The sequence below is a fragment of the Seriola aureovittata genome, chromosome 8, assembly GCF_021018895.1.
Source record: "Seriola aureovittata isolate HTS-2021-v1 ecotype China chromosome 8, ASM2101889v1, whole genome shotgun sequence".
Classification (NCBI taxonomy): domain Eukaryota; kingdom Metazoa; phylum Chordata; class Actinopteri; order Carangiformes; family Carangidae; genus Seriola; species Seriola aureovittata.
In genome coordinates, this window is record NC_079371.1 from 13,377,069 (window position 1) to 13,396,648 (window position 19,580).

General features: G+C 40.7%; 1 protein-coding gene across 5 annotated transcripts in view; it reads right to left on the bottom strand.

The window, feature by feature from the left end:
- The window catches only part of mid2 (midline 2), a 142,246-nt gene that overhangs the window by 36,332 nt on the left and 86,334 nt on the right, over nt 1-19,580 (bottom strand). For 4 of the 5 annotated variants that reach the window (XM_056382335.1, XM_056382333.1, XM_056382332.1 and 1 more), the window contains 2 exons: nt 9,313-9,378; nt 7,332-7,427 (listed from right to left, as the gene is read on the bottom strand). In XM_056382335.1, the coding sequence (XP_056238310.1) occupies nt 7,332-7,427; nt 9,313-9,378 (162 nt within the window). The remainder of the gene's footprint in view (nt 1-7,331; nt 7,428-9,312; nt 9,379-19,580) is intronic. The other variant, XM_056382336.1, reaches the window with a different exon arrangement.

The following is a 19,580-nucleotide window of genomic DNA, read 5'->3' on the forward strand; positions in this document are numbered from 1 at the left end:
CATTTCATATTGGGATTATTGCAAACATCTTTGCAAACAAGATTCGTCACATAACTTATTCATTCATCGTGGTCCATGTGTGTGTATTCTCACATGCAAATTAATTTTGCTATAATACAGCCGGCATTTACTGGAAGTGTACGACATTCATCAAAAAAACAAAAAAAAAAACAGCCATGGACACACTGGTAAGATGACATAATTAGCAACTAACTAGTATTAGATAACTGTATCTGGAGCATTATGATCAAAATCAGAGGACAATCAGACGGATAATTATATCAAAAACAGGTGTGATCACAGTACACTTCACTGGATCCTCCACCTATGGTTCCCTTATAGGTGGGTTACACTGAGCACGTACAGCATACTTCATTCACATATACATCATTAGAATGAGTTCAGCTCAGGCATTATGTGGTGCTGGTGGCGTTATGATTACATTCATTCACCCATATTTTTTTATACGGCGGAAATAAGTACTGCATCACTTACAAGTTATGCAGCTACTTTTTTTTTTTCTGGCTTCAGGTGACAGTCATGCGCCACCCACTCGCTGCTGTTTCAGTGAGTAATGGCATGCCTGATGCGTGGCCGAGCGGAGTGCCACTCATTCGGATGCTGTCAATCACACAGGGGTGCGCTGAAGTCAAAATGAAGCGACTCTTTGCCTCTTAAACTCCTCCCTGATACTGTGATTCAGCATTGTAATCTCTCACTACGTTGCGATTCTTGAGAAACTCTGTTGACTCCAGATAAGTGCACTGAATTATGTGTGTGTGTGTGTGTGTGTGTGTGTGTGTGTGTGAATTTTAATGATGTTGCAACTCTCATTCCCTCTTGATAATGCTATGTGCATTTGTCACAAAACCTTTCACGGCTGAAACACCATAATAACATCACAGACCCTCGCAAATGCTGGTAAATCATCTGCCCACCCGCCAGAACAAATCCCAATTTCTTTTCTTGAACTGAATCTTTACAAACTCATGTTGTGTTAACAAAACTCCAACCCACGCAACTTTATTTTAAATTCTTGTGGAGATCCCAAAGTTTCCACACTAAAGCAGGTGTATAAAATGATTTGCAAGGTTGCTACAAGAACATCTGCAGACTTAAATTTGACATAATGATGCACTAAGAAAAAAAGGTTTGGATTTGAAGTGTTGGAATGAGTAGAAAGAGAATATATACAGGCATGTAATACTTTCACACGATGGAAAAATGATTTTCTAATGTTGGGTAGTTGAACTAAGTGGAAACGTAGGAGTTTAAGAAGTTAATGGCTGACTGCAGTTCTACATAAATCTAAGAAAAAACATTTTGAAAGCCTGGCAATGTAATCTTTGACCAATTATGGAAGTTACACAGTCTATAGTCACGCTGGGGCTGGGAGATGAGATATTTCATGATTAGCTTGTAGTGACTTTCACCAGTTTATACTTGTCTCCGAGTTGATGATTCAAGGCAAGTTGCCCTTAAAAACTTAACCGAGATTTAAGAGCACTGAAGCTCAGTTCGATTATTTCATTAATGAGCATGCAGATATTTTTCGACCTTGTGATATACATTTATATTGGAGATATGATACTGCCTTTAGGCCTTACTCACACCCACCAATTTCAAAATGTGGACATCTGGAGTAACCAGCAGACAACACAGCGAGCACAGACAATTGAACAATGTATGGCTCCCAAAATGAACTACTCTTGCCAAAGTGGCTCCCATTCCAAACTTTAGTGAGGACCGGTCCAGGTTCAGAACAGCTGTTAACCTCTTGCTCACATTGAAACCCCTCACATCTGATATCAATTCTAGGCTCATTCCTCTCCCATCAGCCTCTCCTGCAGGCTCCTATTCTTTATTTTTTCCTCTCGTCTTTTTATTCTACCTGTCTGACTGGACCCCCCCTTTCTGTCTGGCCCTCACTGACCACTTCAATTTCTCTCTCACTGCCCCCCCCCCCCGTCCCCAGCAGTGTCTCCCAGACATGATGTCCTCAAACAGATGCAAGGATTCAGTCTGACAGCTTTATCTCTGATGCTGCCCACAGATTCTGGGACTGTTCCTGTAGATTTATGATGCCCCGAATGGCACCTGGCTCTTAAACAGGGAAGAATGGCTTTATGGGTGCAGCAGAGTAAAAGAAAAATGCCACTGTGAGGCATATATCGTAGATGTTATGTCAAATAGAGGTGATAATTGGAAATGAATTTTTTACGACTGGCCTTATAACCTGACAAAGTGTTCCTATGAGCTTTTATATTCTAACTACATTTACTTTTAACATTTTGTCTTCTTTTCAACAGGGCAGCTTGACACATAACATCACTGATCACTGATTAATCATCGAGGATATTACCATAGATGATAATCATCATAGGTTTAGGTTTGCGCTAATGTGAAAGTAGATATAACAAGACTCTCCTATTGAAGGAATAAATGTAGTTTTGTGGCATGGCCTCACATAGTTTGAATGCAGACTCTTAGTCTTGTCGATGATTCTTGTTCTTTATCATATCATCTGCACTTTTACTAAAATGTTGTAAATATAAAAGAGAAATGAAATCATGGTGTGGCCATCTGTTAAAAGCTATAACAGATTTCATCATGTGCCATTATCCCACTGCAGTGATGGACCCACGTGCAGCTGAAAGTGGAAACCACAAATGGCTTTAGAAATATAGCAAAGACAAACAGCATCAGTGGTCTGTTCTATCTCACCACTGCTCCAGTAGAAAGGTAAAGACAGGCGAAATGAGACCTGATACAAAGGATTAGGCAGCATTACAGCCATCTCCACACAGCTCATTTATATTCTGCACACAGTGGGACCAGCTTCAGTGTAAATAAACCTAGGCAGATATTGGCTAATGACTTACAGCTCATTGTTTAATCAGTAGACATACATGTCTGAGCATTAAAACCCACTAGGCTTCTGTCTGAGGGAAAAAAGAAAGAATCACATCAGTCCTAATATACACACACACACACACACACACACACACACACACACACACACACACACACACACACACACACACACACACACACACACACACGCATAGACACAAAACCTTAACAGAGAGCTAATTTAGTTTCCTTCCAGATGGCAACACAATTGTACGGGTTGGAAAAACTGGCTGCTGCTTTGACTGCTTCCTCAAAGCTATGTCAGGAGGATGCGTTCCCCGTCGTGACATACACTGCGTAAGCTATAGGCGAGCTATACGCCTGATGAGGGAGGGCCCTCATCAAAAAGCCGCTACCGAATACACCTCATCGCAACGCATTCTCTGCTTTCAGGAGGGTTAGCTGAACCGTCACCGCAGTGAGCACAGATACAGAGAGCAAGAATACAGAGGGTACAGTGAGACACAAAGACAGACGATTTGATCAACTGTCAAGTTGCGGGATGTATTCAGAGGAGGGAGACGTTAAAACACAAAATCAAGAGCTTCACAATACACTGACAATGCTCTGAGTCTCATGCACAAGCCTTTAAGGAGATATTATTTAAGTATGAAAGAGGAGACTCCCTGGGAATTAAATGGAAATCTGCTCGAAACTTGTAAAGAGGCAAGAAACAAAAGAACTCATGAGTGCATCCTTTGATATGTCCATTTGATGAAAGAGGGGAAAACTTCTACTGCTTCAAAGTGGTGGCTGGAGTGAAACCAAGACTTACTATTGGAATTTGGTGACAGGGCGGGCTGGTTGTTGTGACAAAGGAAAGGAAGAAACTGTGGGAAAGGACTCTGCTCATACTCATACTGTAAAACAGCTTCAAACATACAGTATTTGTTATTGAGAGGTAGGATATTTTTATGACTATGAGTATCATCCCAGCTTTTACTTTGGCTGGTCAAGTGGTTTTTTAGTGAAAAGCTCTTTATTAAACAGCCTCTTTAAGTTTCTCTTCTCTGCTGCTCATTAACCTTCAGCCAGCTCCATAGCATTGAATGAATGCAATGAGTCTTTTAGCTCAACAACAATCATTGCAAATGCTCCAGAATGCTGCCATTCGCTCAATGTCTTCAGGAATGCTGAACATTACTCTGAATGCCATTTAGCACAGCAACGGATTTAACAACCCCACACCAAATATTGTGATAAGGAGAGAGACCTCCCAAGAAAGAAACATCCTACACTTCTTCAAGTTGACGCCCCGAAGAAAACCCCCGGAGAACGGGGCTGCATCGCTGCTTTGTGCGCTGACACAAAGGAAGCTGATTCACACAGTGTTTGATCATATCTTTGGCACCAATACAGTATGATGCAAACAAAGGAGGAGAGGAATCCAGGTCACGCTCAGAACCCTTCAGAGACTTCCTACTTTGCACACACCTCTCTCTCTCACTCTCACCAAATCGCTCTCTTTTTAAAAAAAAAATTCCTCTGCTTGCCCTCTCAACCCTGCTCTTTCTCTTCCTTTTATCTTCCCCTTTCCTTTCCTTCTTTCTCCATCTTCTTCTGCTCCTCATTTGTCCGCCTGTCCTCTCCTCTCTCCTCCAGCCATCCATAAAGATTCTACTGCACGTTAATATGAACTCACCAAAAAACATTACACTCCCTCACGTCTCCTGTCCATAATTACACTCGTCTTTTGACATTGGCATCACATAGGAGAACAGCTCTGTATAAACAGAGCGAGAAAACATATAGTTTCTTTTAATAATTTGCTTAAGAGTCAGCGGAGCATTTTCCCCTCCATGCTATTGCTCCTCATTTCTTTTTGATGAATAAGTGATGAGATTCTGCTGCTGTTGTTGTCGCTGTTGTTGTTGTCGGTGGTGCAACATTGGTATGCACTGTTCATGAACAGTTTGTCTGTATTTAATGAATCACACAGTGATCATTTAATTTTGATTGGGTGAGCGGCTGCATGAGTTTGGTTTCATGGACCCCAGCGTGACTCCGAGAAAATGGAGTCATGCCCGGCTAATAAGAAATGAACTGTGCACAGAGTGATGGCGGCACCAAAGTGCATTTGTCCTCTGCGGCCATTAATGTCAAATCTCACAGAGAAATGATGGTGTTTATTAAGAGTGGGTGCGACGCCCACAGAAAGTCTGTGCTTGTGTGTGTTTGAGCATGCATGCATTAGTGATGCAGCACCAGACAACACTCGATGGCTAAGCATTAGTACTCTCAGCCTGGCTTCACACAGTACCTCCATTAAATCACAGCACGAGCCCAAGAGGTCAACAGTGACAAGATTGTCTGGGGTATAATTTTCTGCAGCCAGGTACGGGTTCATGCAAGGATACCGGAGTGCAAACACTTCTCCAAGGTTGTCACTAAATTGAACGGGGTGAGCTGTGAAACATCACTAGCTTATGACAAGTCAAATAAAGTTTCCACTTGAAAGATATATGCCAGTTGACAGATAATCATATTGGCTTTGACTGGGGAGCGTAAATTTCTTATATGGGTGGCACCAGTGAGAACTAAACTGTTGAGTGTTGTAACAATAATTCATCCTAAAAATAATATTCAACACAGTGAGATGCATGAAAAAGTGCAGTTCAGACAATGACCTTGAAGAGGCACCAACTCTGATCTTATGACATATTAAAAGCATTACGTTAAGCTATTAGCACCTTGAAACTAGGGAGTATTTCACAAGAGGTTTTGGTTGTATCTTTGACCACAGCAAATTGGTCATTCCACAGTTTGAAGTTGTCTGAATTACATAACTACCCCTTTAAACGGTTTGAGAGCGGATGGTTGCCAAGAGCTACTCCAGCTCACTCTTTGTTCTTGAGTCATGGTTAGAATCAGATTGTCTGGAGAGCTACCAACGGCAAAAGAACAAGAGGTCACTGAGACACGGTGGTTTCATTTTCGCTGCTTTGCGTTACGTCAGTCACTTGATTGTGAATCTGTGAATATATAGAGCCAATTGTATGGATAAGTCTGGGTGTAAATGTCTCTGTTCTCTTTCTTAAAGTAACAATAGACAACTTTTTGGTTCTAACTTTTTGGTTCTAACATTTTGCATAATGTAATGGCTATAGAATAATGACACCATCTGTGTTTAGATTGGTTCGATATAGGCCTTGCTTTGACTATCCAATCCTTTCTGCCACAGGGCATGAAATTGCACGGAACGGCACAAAGGAAGTGCATCTGCCATTGTGCAACTAAAACAGAAAGAGGATAGTGCCTTTGTTTTCCCCGGTAGCGATTGGTAGACTGCCTACTTATTAATAAAGCCAGGTGTTTCAATCTGCCTTCATCTTGGCTCCGAGATCAGTGGTTTTAGTTCAAACTGTGATTCTTGTTTCTTGCTTTGGACAGCAGCAGCTGGTAGTGTTAACCATGTTGCTAGCACTACCGCTAGCAGCCAGAAACAAGCAAGTCATTGTCCATTGACAATTTCCTGGCTGTGACCTTTCCAAAATGAGCAGCGGTGAGACGCATTCTATTCTTCCTTGCGACAGTGGCATCAACATTAATACCACTTGGAAACGCTAGGGGGAAATGTTGTCTATTGTCACTTTAAGTACAGTTTCTTTTGTCTTTTGCCTCCAAGTCTGTAAAAAAAAAAAAAAAATGCTATACTCATCCTTTATGAACCCATGGTAAGGAACTGAAATTCACTTTGAAAATTGAGACCAATCAATATTTGATCAGTAGTGGTGAAGGGAACTGAAAGAATGGAGTGCTGATTTTATTGTTACCACAACCACAACCATGGTGCAAGAGAAGAGAGAGAGAAGAAAGGAAAAAAGCAAGAAAGATGGAAAAGGATGGAGATCCAATTTCTACCACTGTGCTTCCTCAATTAGAAGTCTTCCACTGTAATAGATGAAGTGTAGGGAGCAGGGCCTCAGAGCAGTTGCCCAAATAGCAAAGGCAGTAAACTGTATACAATCAATAACAGTGACAGACTTGGGAGTTAATGGTTTCTCCGAGATAGAGAATTCACCCAGGCTAAGGCCTTAACCCTTGTGTCTTGGTGAGTTATTCATGAACCAGGGACCAAAAAGTGAAACCCCAGCTTCTTATGAGACTGTGTTTGAAGCTTGACGCATCGAGCTTTACCCAAAATCCTGGGCAGCTTTAGAGGTGTGGCAGGGGAGCTAAGTTACATCAAGTGACTGTCTTTCAACCAACCCAACTGAGGTTTTAGTCACGTGCAAATATCCCCCCAGCTGGTTTCCCTTATCATGAATCAAACAAACAAACAACAAAACAAACAAAAAAAAAAATCAAAGATTAAACCCCGGCCTCATTTCTACATCATTTTCCTCTCACACTCATCGTTAAGCATCACTGCCTTCTGTAAACAACTACAGACACAAACACAAAGACATGTTGCATACCTCAACCTGTTGGCAGATCTGGATGAGTTTTGCCATCTGGTTTTCGAGTTCACTGTTCCTCTTCACCAGGTTGGTCAGGTTGTTCTCCAGTGTTTGCTGAGGGAGGAGGAAAGGGAAGGACACAAGAGAAGAAAAAGGAGGAGACAAGATATAACATTAGCAAAGTGTTCAGAGTTGTGCACGGACAGGACAGGTTAGATTATGGATGCATCAACACCATAGCCATACCCATCAGTGTCAGGTGAGATTTTTAACATAACAGCTACAGGCACTGGCCAAAACTTGATCGCTATAATATCATGATTTCTTAATTTATAATTGTTCTCAATTACATGAGTCTGACAGAAGTGTCTTTGTTTTACTTTTCGATATACTTGATGCTTTTGGTCTGGTGAACTCTGTCTTATCCCTGCCCTGTCATCAACCTAATACCCAATAAGTACTAGTTCACGTACATCCTACTGGCAGGCATATCATTCTGTAAGTATATATAATTATACTGTAAATTATACTAATCATAATGCTACATTATCACTGCACTGATGATCCAATGGCATTAAAAGGAGCAAACAGATGTCGGTCTTACTAATGAAGGTTTTCTCAATACATTATATTATATACAAATTTTGAGTAAGTCACATTATAGTCGCATATTAATGACCTACTCTGCTCATTCTTCTTGTGGTCATTGCCTGAGGGTTGCTTTACAACATATGAAATCCATGCAAAAAAAAAAAAAAAAATCTCTTTACACATGTATAACTGCTAATTTTTGGCAACCAGACATTTAAAATAGTTTAGTAAATGGGTCCAAAATACTATGGAGGCCTGTAAGACAGAATATGTTGCAACATTCCTGGTAAAAATAGTGCAGGGTGGGTCAAGGATGGATAATTTCTACCACAATGGTCATGAAACGATGTGTCCATACTTTTTTGCTGACATGTTGAAATACAATCACATACACATCATTTTTTTCAAAAACTTTTCTCTGCATTAAAAGAAATCTAACCAAAATCTATATCTAATCTATACACTGTATTTTGATCTTAAAATAATTTCTAGCTGAATTAAAGCAAATGTTACAGTAAATATCAGGCTTATTGAGACTCATAAATACCTTGAAATCAGCTATTGAAACAATATATAGTGTACTTTTAGAAAGAAACCAAATTTGAGAGTCACTCCTTTGATGTAATTGAGTGCTTTTTAACAGCTACAAATGCTTGGATAGCAGTTTTATTACATAACATATTGTCTATAATATAATAATTTAACTACCTGACTTTGTCAGACTTTACCTTAAAGCAACAAAACAACCACATTAACAACCAATCAACCTCCACTTGCAATTTTAATGATCAAACACCCAGTTACTATCCCTCACCTGTGATTCTTTGTTAAATGCAAAAAAAAAAAGGCACACACACATAAATAAACTCACTCAAACACATATGAAGTACAAAAGATGAAAATGGAAACAAGGAAATAGTGAGCCAGAAATAGAACTGCCGTTCAAAGGAAGCAAATCAACGATGGCGGTGGCGACGATGGGCATCAAAACAACAACAACAACAACCACAGCTGCAAAGAGAACATCAGAACAAAGCAGCAGACAAGCGGCGGGTGTTTGAAGTAGCTCTACTCATGCAAGTGAAAGGGAGGTGGGCTGGACAAGCACCTGGCCACGACCCTGACTGTCTGACTGTACATCTGTGTGTCTGTCTCTCCTGTTTTCCAGTATCTCCTCTGCCTGTCGCTCAGCCTGATTTACTCTGTCTGCCTGTTATCTGTATGACTTTGCACCCACTTAATTTTTTATCTGCTTGCTTATCTCACTCCTTGCATCCCTTCCTTATCCATCCAGGTGTCTACCTGTGTGCCTGTGTGCCTCTCTGCGTCCCAGCAGCAGGGATGGGGGGTAAGGAGAGGGTGGGGAGGTGGGGTGAGGGATTTGGTAAAAGGCAGCCAGGGAACTCACCGCAGCGCTTGTCTTTGAAGCCTCCATTACCGCATCTGACACTCTGCCCGGGCTCACCTGATAAGCCTACGAACACACACACACATACACCCACATAAGTGCACACATAAACACACACACGGACAAGCCTGATCGCACGACGTCTGCCACCTAAACTCACAGCAACTGAAGAGGAGGATTCCTCCCTGATAAAGTTGCCACAAACACTCTTCTCATGGTCTCATGCATGCTCTTGAATGCAGATGAGACAGTGTGGCTCCCTGTGCCTGTTAATATTTGTTTCCCTGAAACTGGTCCTGAAGTTACATCACTGGAACGAGCATTTGGTTGTTGTGTCGCAGCCCCGTGTGTGTGTGTGTGTGTGTGTGTGTGTGTGTGTGTGTGTGTGTGTGTGTTTGTGTATGAGGGAGTTTGAAGTGGAACATCAGTGAGAGGGGACAGATGGGTCATTAATTAGCAAGCTGGAGATGAAGATGATTAATACATCAGAACACAGCTGTCTCCCATGAGACTGCAGTGAAACAAACTCCTCTGTCCTCTACATACATGCATGTGTGTGTGTGTGTGTGTGTTTCTGCCAGAATGTAACTGTGTAGACGTATCTGCATATATACCTTTGCGACACAAATGAGCAAGCACATTATGACATCTGCTAATACCTGCATTTGTCGGTAAGTGTTTATCCCCTGAGTGACCACACAAAGTATCTTGTGTGTGCAGTCTGACTTGTGTTGGCACTCTGTGGCTTTGGCCCAGCAGACAGGAACGAGTGGCACGGGGGAGAGGGAAGGGGGGGTGGGGGGTGGAGTGGGGTGGGGTGGTTGGGGGGCAATCAACAACCAAGTCATTAAAACACACAACTGACATCAAAGACAGCTAGAACCACTCAGAGATGGCGAGAGGGAGCGGAGAAAAACATGGATGAAGGGAGGATCGGAGGCAGACGAGGATGCGATGGGTGGGAAGAAGGTGAGAGCAAGTGTTGGCTAGGTGGTGACATGTAGGAGGTGGCAAAATTAAATGTCAACCCAAACCAGGAAAACATCTTAATAATATGATATGAAGGCTTATGCAGTCAGAATTATTATCAGAGCAGCCCTATGGTAACTGTTTTGAACATGAAAAGACATCAATAATGAGTTGCAGCAGCTATTTATGAATCCATCTCCAACATTTTTAGGGAGCCAAGCGATACGTTTAACTTGTAACTATAGGTATTATTTTTATTTTATTTATAAATAAATATTTGTGCTTCAGTGTTATCAGTATTCAAGCATCTTAGAATGAGTGGGAAATATTCGATTATGCTAACCCAACCAACGTCATGATGTTTTGTCATTTGAGATAGGAATATGTAGGGTTACTTTTGCGGCGGGTCAAATATATCTTATATACATTAATATATGTACGTATAAATACTCATATTTTATTAATATACAAATATACATTATATAGGTTTTATGGAATATCACTCTTTAGTCCAGACTGGCCATGTATTAGCAAGCTAATATTAGCTTCGTAAGTTAGCTTAGTTATCTTTCTTACATCTGACACTGGGTGTATTTAGTTAGTGTGTAAAAACTAACTTGTGTGTGCAACTTTATCTAATCTAGTGATGCACAAATCTCCACATTCATTATTAGTTTAAACTTCCAAACAGCATATTTCTACCAACAACCACAGGCGTCACTTCAGTATTCATTTTAGCGCTATACTTTTTGAGTTCATCGACAGGTCCACCGATTTGTTTACTGGCATGGACAGTAGGAATTCAAGGAGATAAAAAAAAAAGGACCATTCCAGGGAGAGACAGATGGAGACAAGAGATAGAGCTAAATGGAGGAGTGAAAGAAGGATAGAATAAGAGATGGGAAATCAGAGGGAGGCATTCCAGAATGGAGGGAGGAGGAAATAAAAGCCAAGCAGAAGTGAGTGACGAATTGCATTTCTGTTGCTTGAGGCACATGATGGGGCTTGCTGGGGTAGGCAGGGTTATTAGCATAAGGTAATATCATTCAGTCACTGATTCAGCTTTGGATGTGGCATGTCATGAGAGTGAAAAGAGAGAGTATGACAGAGATGGAGGGGGTTGATGAGATGGAAATAGGCGCGAGACGGAGAGGGAAAGCTTTGCAGAGTAGCTCCAGTCTGGCCGGCCCTCTAATTCAGTCCTCTGTCTCTTCTGAGGCTCTCGTTTCCCTTGGTATCTGTCTTTCTGTCATTCTTTACCTTTTCCTCCTTTCTACAGTACGTCTCCTCTCCCTCTAACTTTGACTTTCGGTCTCCTCCTTTGCTCTGTGTCTCGATACTTCAGTCCTTATTCTGTCCATCTTGGCACAGTTACAACTGCAGCTGCTGACAGCCCATCATCCTGGGTTAGATCACCACCCCCTCATATGACTTCATAGTGTCGAGGGGCTCCTGGGTCTCATTCCTTTACAGATGATCCCATTTCTCTTTGAGACAAAAAAGGACAGATCCCTTTTTATATTTCATATTTAGGGAGACTGGAGGGAGGAATTGCGGGAGAAAAAATAAAAAATAACCTCTTTCTTACAGGAGACTTGCGTATGATGAAGGGTTTATTGAACACCCTCAAGTTTAAGACTGCTGTCACAGTTTAATCTCCAGTCATCACTGTTCACAGAGTCTGCAACTGTAGTTTCAGTCACTGCTTAACCATACATTGCACAGAATTACATCACAAAGTAGCAAAAAAGAAATAAAATAATTTGTGTCAAAAAGGTCACAATTGAAATACTCATGCTTTTTGAGCAATGCAACAAACCAAACTGAATTTCTGCAAAAGGCTCAACATTTCTCTTCCTTAGTAACAATGAAAGTAAATGTCAAAAATTAGTTGGCAATTTGGGAAAACATATTATGGTAATTCAATTACAGTGTAAAGTGTTAGTCCTCCACTTGCTAAGGGAACACTGAATGACTTTCACCTGAGATCAAGTTGAAGTTCAAGAATGTAATCACAAAAAGAAGTAAGAGAGAGCAAGAGACAGGAAAGAGAGAGGAAACAAGTGTTATGAAATTCCACATATCAGGCAGGAGAGGAATATCTTCTAAATATTCAGAAGTGTTTGGCTCTTGGGGAAAAATTTTTATTTAAAAAAAAAAAAAAAGGTTTTATGCTGCACTGCATCGCTTGCCTAATAAGATGACATCGTCCAGTCGCTGAATCTCTGGGTCGTTACAACAACGTAACAACAAAAAATGCAACCGCTGCCACAACAAAAATGGAGCAGAATGCCCTGAGGCTAAGTATCCAACTTCAAAGTCTTTTGCTTTTAATTAATTCGGGATCCTCCCCCATGCACAAGAGAAACAACGAGACTGAAATGCAGGCGAGAGAAAGAGGGAGAGATTAAACTCGAGAAAGAGCAGCAGAATAGAACAAGCTCACTTTACAGCTGTTGTTAACAAGAGGCTTTTTAGAGCGTGGACGTGTCAGTAACACAAGCCTTCTGGGAAACGGGTTTTTTTTGTCTGAGGATAATATTCCATAGGGCAGAACTCTTGAGACCAACATATTTTAGAGGAATACAACAAACGTGGAATCACGCTTGTCTCATAACCCGCTGGCTGGGGCCCAATTAATGAGCCCAGTAGGGATGCTTAAAACTTTGCTAAAATGTTAGCACGTTTGTATCTCACTACCGAAAGCAGTCCATTTATGCATTTTGGTTTGGCTTGCTGTGGATTGAACTGGGTCATTCACTGCAAGAGTGTTCCCTTATTACCAACTCAACATAAAACAAAACCAAGAAAATGTGAACAGTGAATGTCGGATATTAACTTTCCTAGTCTGACTGCGCAGCTCAGAATAAGATGCAATGCCTGAGCGAACTCCTCTGACCTTCAAGCTATAAGCGACTGTGTGAACGTTCAAAGGATCTCAGAACAGCGGGAGTGCAGACAGCTAAAGATGCTTACTTTCATTTAGAAGTCTTCTAGGGGGAACTTAAATAATTTCCCTCAGAAACAGCAGATGTGGAAAACCAGGGAAAGGTATACTGAAGGGCACGTCTACTGCCCCAGTCCACCTCCCAATCCCCAACTGCCTTTTTCTCTCAAGCCTTGTTATAAACCCCCCCCCCCCCCCCCCCCCCCCTAGTAATTCAAGTTTTTAGCGACATGAGGGGATTAGGATCAAGAAATTTCTCTGTAGGAAAGGGAATAATGAGTCGTCATGACTACTGAACAGCAGCGAGGAGGCCAGACACAAGCTGGCATTTGATTTTGTTTATAAGACTCCTGGATATCTCATGGGCCTGTGTGTGCTCTTAGCTTCCCAATTATTTGTTTGGGCTAGGAAGACAGAACGACCCAGGACTACTAAAACAAGAGAAAAAACGTCAGAGAGAATAAGAGTGAAGAAAAAAGCAAACACATATCCCTGACAATTTTGCAACCTTCTAGAGTCTTTTATTAGATAATTTCATATCAGGTTACAGGCTGAGGTTGGTGTGATCTTTTAATGTAAAGAGATGGGAATTTAATGCTGTGGATTACAGGGGGCTTGGCTGAGATGAAGTGGGGTTAGCAGAAAACAGTGATATGGCTGAATGAGCTTAAAGAATCTTTCTGTTTCATTTCAGTCGGCCTACACTGGATTTTTGTTGGAACAGTGCAATTCAGTTTCATGGATTAATAGTGAGAAAGGAAAATAACACATATGCGAGTAGCTTGGCTGGTGTTCAGTATGATCAATATCTCTGCTTAAGAGAAAGAGGCACAGTGTGTTTTTTCTTCTCTTTTGAACAGTGATACACTAATTGTGTTGCGTGTTAACTGAGTATATCTTTCAAATGAACACAGAGACACAGAACACCAATAAACAAGATTAAGACTAAAGAAAAATTCCTGAAACAAGCCAATTAATTTGCAGCAAATGTCACTTCTGTTTATGTTAATATGCGGCAGCAAAATCATTAGTTTGGATATATTAATCATAAGGATCTGATGAATGAGGCCATGCTTTAAGAACCACAGAGCTTTCTCTCTGTTTTCCTTTAAGCACACTCTGGGGGCAAGTTCACCAGATACCATAGGTGTTTTGCTGCTCCTAGGATACCACATAATGAGCTGTCAGTCACCTGATAACAACAGCTACTCTGTACGTTCACACAATACAAACTACAGTAGCAACTGACAAACAAATCGAGGGCACTCATAGTGCATAAGCAGCATATTAAACCCATTGGAATCTATTAGAAAAATGTGCCTTCCACTAAAAATGCATGACTGTAACCTCCTTATTGAGATTTAACATTGTTTTCAAATGCTCTCAGGAATATTGTAATCACAGATTTTGGATGGGGAAGTTATATTTCACTCTGAGCATGAAAGCACTAATGATTAATCTGCACATTTTGTGATCTTGTGAAGAATGCCACCACTGTTTAACCACTGGCTCTGAAAAGGTTAGAACAAAGAAGAGTTTTCTCATTAAATTAGAATTTTTGAATTAAAATCTTTCAACTCATGAGTAAAATTGAAATAAGCGACGATATGATATGAAGGGATAAATTAGACCCACTCTGTGCGTTAATGTCAAAGATGTGCGGTATTTTGCTGAATCTGTACTTGTGGATCGTGATTGAAAATGGAATTGACAACCTATATTACAGGCTTGTCAGACATGTAATGACTTGACTTTTAACTTTGGTTAAAAGTGAAGACAAAGTCTAAATTGGAATCTGACTTATACAGCCTCTCTCTATCTGTCTGATCCACGATCCTCATCTGCTCATTGATTTGTGAACTACTTCCATCCTTCAGACACCACGGCCTACAGTATATAATAAATCAGCAGGTTGAGTGGATCAAAATAGTTTCATCATCTGAGCAGTGCTCTGTGCAGCTCATGACAAATCCTTGTTATCCATGTCCAACCTTATCCACAGTAGATGATATCATTAGGTTGGTGCTGCTAGCTGTGGGCTACATAAGGAATATTCCTGTCCTCAAGACTCGAGCTGCAGCCAACCACTGTGGCTCCTGACTAAAGACATTATCATCATGGCGACTCGGCCTGGATGCTTCATGGAGATAGAGGATGGAGCGGAGCTTTGATTGTGGGTCCTGAATAAAACATCAATATTTCAGATCATTTATGGTTTAGGCGCAATATTGATAGCAACGAAGTCCAGTTATAACTGAATTGGCTATGGTGAGCTCATCTAATGTGTGTGTGTGTGTGTCTGTGTGTGTACAATCTGATGTGCACAGCCGGTAACACTGAAAGGGGCCGAGATTGCAAGATACAAGAAAAATGGATACTGTCACAAACAACTGCTCAGGATGCACCTTGCATGTCTGCGCTTGGTATGCTTGATTTGGTGCTTGGGTATGCTGCTACCCAAAGATAACTGTCCAAACAATGAAATCAATGTAGCAGGCCAGAGCACAGCAGATAGTGCACATATTTATATCCAAATTCAAAGGCCACACCTCGGTAGTCCTGATATCACAGTGGTGGTTTTGTGGCAGGACAATGTGACAGATGTGCACGAAACACATGAAAAAGAAGTAGAAGAAGGAGAAAAACGTCAATGCTATTAAATGCACAGATATGAAATTGATATTGATCTACTCTGCTAACTCTATAAGACAGCAAATAAGGGAATTTCTAAAATGTTGGAAAACTCTTTTAAAAGGCCCTCAAGAGGTTACGCTGGTGTGTTTCGCATTTCAAAATGTAGGCTTTGATTGGCAGCACACTGGCCAACTCGACAGGGAGGCTACACTCTGACCACATAATCCAGGTTCAATCTCTCGAATCAATGAGCATCTCCAATGAAGTGTCCTTCAGTGAACCCCTGCTGCTTTCAAAGATAATGTCTTGTAGCCGACCTTTACCTCTGACCTCTCTGTAAAATTGGAAGAGTAAATTTCCTATGTTTTTTTTTTTTTTTTTTTTTGGTCTTTTCTCTTGCTGTCTTTTTTCTTTTAAATTTGACAGTCTTGGCACCATTTTCACAGAGGAAACAGTTCAGCTCCCATGACATTATCTACAAAAAGCCGGCTTGTTATTTTTGCAGTGTCAGGCAAATTGGCTCAACAGTATACAACAGAATAATGCAATGCTTTTGAAAAGGTAAAATAAGCCACATGAGTCTGATATTTCCTCAGCTTTCTCTGTCTATACTTTTTTAGGGTGTAATACTACATAAAAACAAGCCTTTTGGCACATTAATGAACCAGTAAAAAAAAGTAAAAATAAAGTCGTGCACTGTAAATATTTTAGAAAAGATGCTATATGTGACAGTAAGGACACAGCCCAGCTCATTAGGTTGGATTTCTGCAGCTTATTACTAACCACCTGTCCTCTGCGTTCACCTCCCACAGCACCAGCTCCATGTGGCAGCCTGCGGCACGACGAACCTCACTGTCCTCACTCTCCTCCTGATTGGTTTCCATTGCAAATAGATTTTATATTCACAAATTAATTTAGCCAACATGTCTGCTTAGTTATATGGCACGAAAAACCAGGCAGGAGGTTACAGAAAGAGACAACGAGGAGGAGCGGCTCACAGCGAGAGAGAGCCGCACAGACAGACAGGGAGCGAGCTCACACGTTTCATTGGCTGTAATACAATTATCCAGTTGTCGGCTCGTTGGTATATTCATATGACACGGTTATTCATTTTGTCTTATTTTCTAAAATGCAATAACAGAGAGAGCAGTGTGTTGGGTCTGAGTCATTCCAACTGATGGGAACCCAGAGGCCATTGCTTTGCTCTGCTTCTCTAAAACCCTCTGACTCACTGCTATAATGAAAAATGTTCAACAAAATACCAACATATTTCCAGCAAAGTACTGCAATGAATTTCCACCAATTTTTGCCCCTAAGGTGATGAAATAAAAATAATGACTTCATAGTGTGATTTAGTTCATTCCAAGGTTCTTGTGGACAATTACTACTGAGTGCTGCGTGTTTCTTAGACACATGGTGAACTGTGCAAACACCGTATTAACAAAAATCCATGGAAGTGTGTGATTGACAAAACAAATCACACTCATGAGCAATAATAAAAAAAAAAACAACAACAATATGTTGTGTACTATGGAGTTGAGAGGAGGAATCCATATTATTTGTGACATTAATTAAGAGCAATATGTGATTCGTCAAAAAAGTTGACAATAAATATAGATGTCAGTGGAAATGCAGAGCTGCAAAGCCAAGTTGTCAGCAGCCACAGGGGGGGTCACAGAGACGTGCCGTGTACACTCTCACAAATATACCAGAACTGCAGCTGACACACAGAAAGAAGTGGCTGCTGCCGAAGATGTTTGTCAAGAGACAAAACAGGCAGCATGATTGGAAGCACAAAACCACCTCATGTTGGTTTTCGCTCCTTGGCGCTTCAGGTGATTTCAGAGGCAATTTCATATCATTTTGTAATTCTACATTGTCTGCATGAATCTCTCACCCACATCTTTTACTTGAATAACTACAATCAGGATGTGCTTCTGATAAAGTAACATGATCCTGTCTGATTTCAATTGCACCAATCCTTGTGCAAAAAGTTACTGCAGAGGTGAGATAAGCACAGTCGTCAATGGTGCCTTGTTAGCTGATGCAAAAAGAACACTGTGCTAAAACCAAGGTGTTGTTCTCACTAAACCTCCCTTAAGCTTTTAAACTCAAAGGCATCCACCCAATGTGAGGAAGAGATAAAGAGATGTCAGAGACGTCAAAGAAGTCACATTTCTTTTGGAGGTGACGAATGTCAATGAATATGTCAATCAGGGACTCATGAAACTTTTCTACTGATGAAACTTCTAATAGTTTATGCTATTATCTTACTTTAACATAACTCTCACACACGTTGACCATTTCACATCGCACAGATGTTGAAATAAGTCCATTGTCAAGTTTTGGCAAATCAGAACCTAAATTTATAAAAGCCGTAAATATACCAAGCTATTACAACACTTTTCACATGCTGTGAACATTTTGTGTCATCTTGGGTGAACATCTGGCTTGGCCCTCACTGGTTGGTCACTGTCTCTCATTAGATTTAATCTCTAAGGAAAATATAAAGATACTGAAAGTCTTTAAGAGAAATTGATAGAGTTGGTGTTGGTAGCTGTTTTTTTTATTCCCTTAAGATACAGGGACTCGGAGCTGTGCACACTTTGCCTGTGAAAGTGCAATGAATAACTGACATGACAGTTGTGAGGTTTTTCATCGTGGCCCCACAGCTTTCAGAGTCTTTGACGGTGTTTTGCCATATCACTTTTGGCAAAGTGACACACCAGATAATCTCACTTCCGACACATGGACCGCAGCACATTTGCGCTTGTGGAAAATTCATGTGCACTTCACAAACACTGGATATGCAGGGCTTTCTGGCTGAGCAGGTTCATGCACTTCAATCCTACTTTCCCCTTCTGACACCAGGCTGCCTGGGAGAGGCATCTGATTCAGGCTGGATGCAAAAGTTATTTTCCTAGGATGGTATCACTGTCATCAACATCATCATGTTTTTCATGTTCACCATCATAATCTATCTTTTTATGCATCTGAGCGCATACATGCATGCGTTCAGGTATCACCATCTAGTCTACACTGCGACTGTCAGTTGTTTTTGTTTTCCCTTCTCTGTAGTTTGCAGTTTAATTAGACTGAACTTTGCTATTGATTTTTTGAGAATCATTTCACTTACAGATGTATCCTATAATCCTCTAAAATGTGATATAATAATTAAGTAAATTAGCCCCACCCAATGCCTGTCTGAAATCATATAGATCTTACAGAGTTAGCAGCTAATTCAGTTTCTACAGACCTACTGCTGTTTAGAGCAATAAAGTGACAGCAGAAATATGCTTATTTGCTTTTTATGCCAAGAGTTAGATGAGAAGATCAATCTCACGCCTTAATATGTAGGTGGAGCCAGGAGGCGGTTATCTTAGCTTAGCATACAGATTGGAAACAGGGAAATAGCTAGCCTAATTCTGTCCAAAGGTAATCAAATGTGCCAACACCTCTTTAGGTCAATGATTAACACGTTACATCTAATTTATTTAATTTATACAAAAATAGATAAATACATGAAATAAAGTGCAAAAGCAACATTTCACTGTTTTATAGAGGGGTTATGTGCCAAACTATTTCTTGGCCAGGACCAATTGCCAAGCAACTAGTCAAGAAAAACTTTGCCTGTCGTAGAGCAGCAAATTGTTGTTGTCACACTTTATTTATTTATCTATTTGTAAACAAACAAAATATAAAATTTCAATTAATAAGG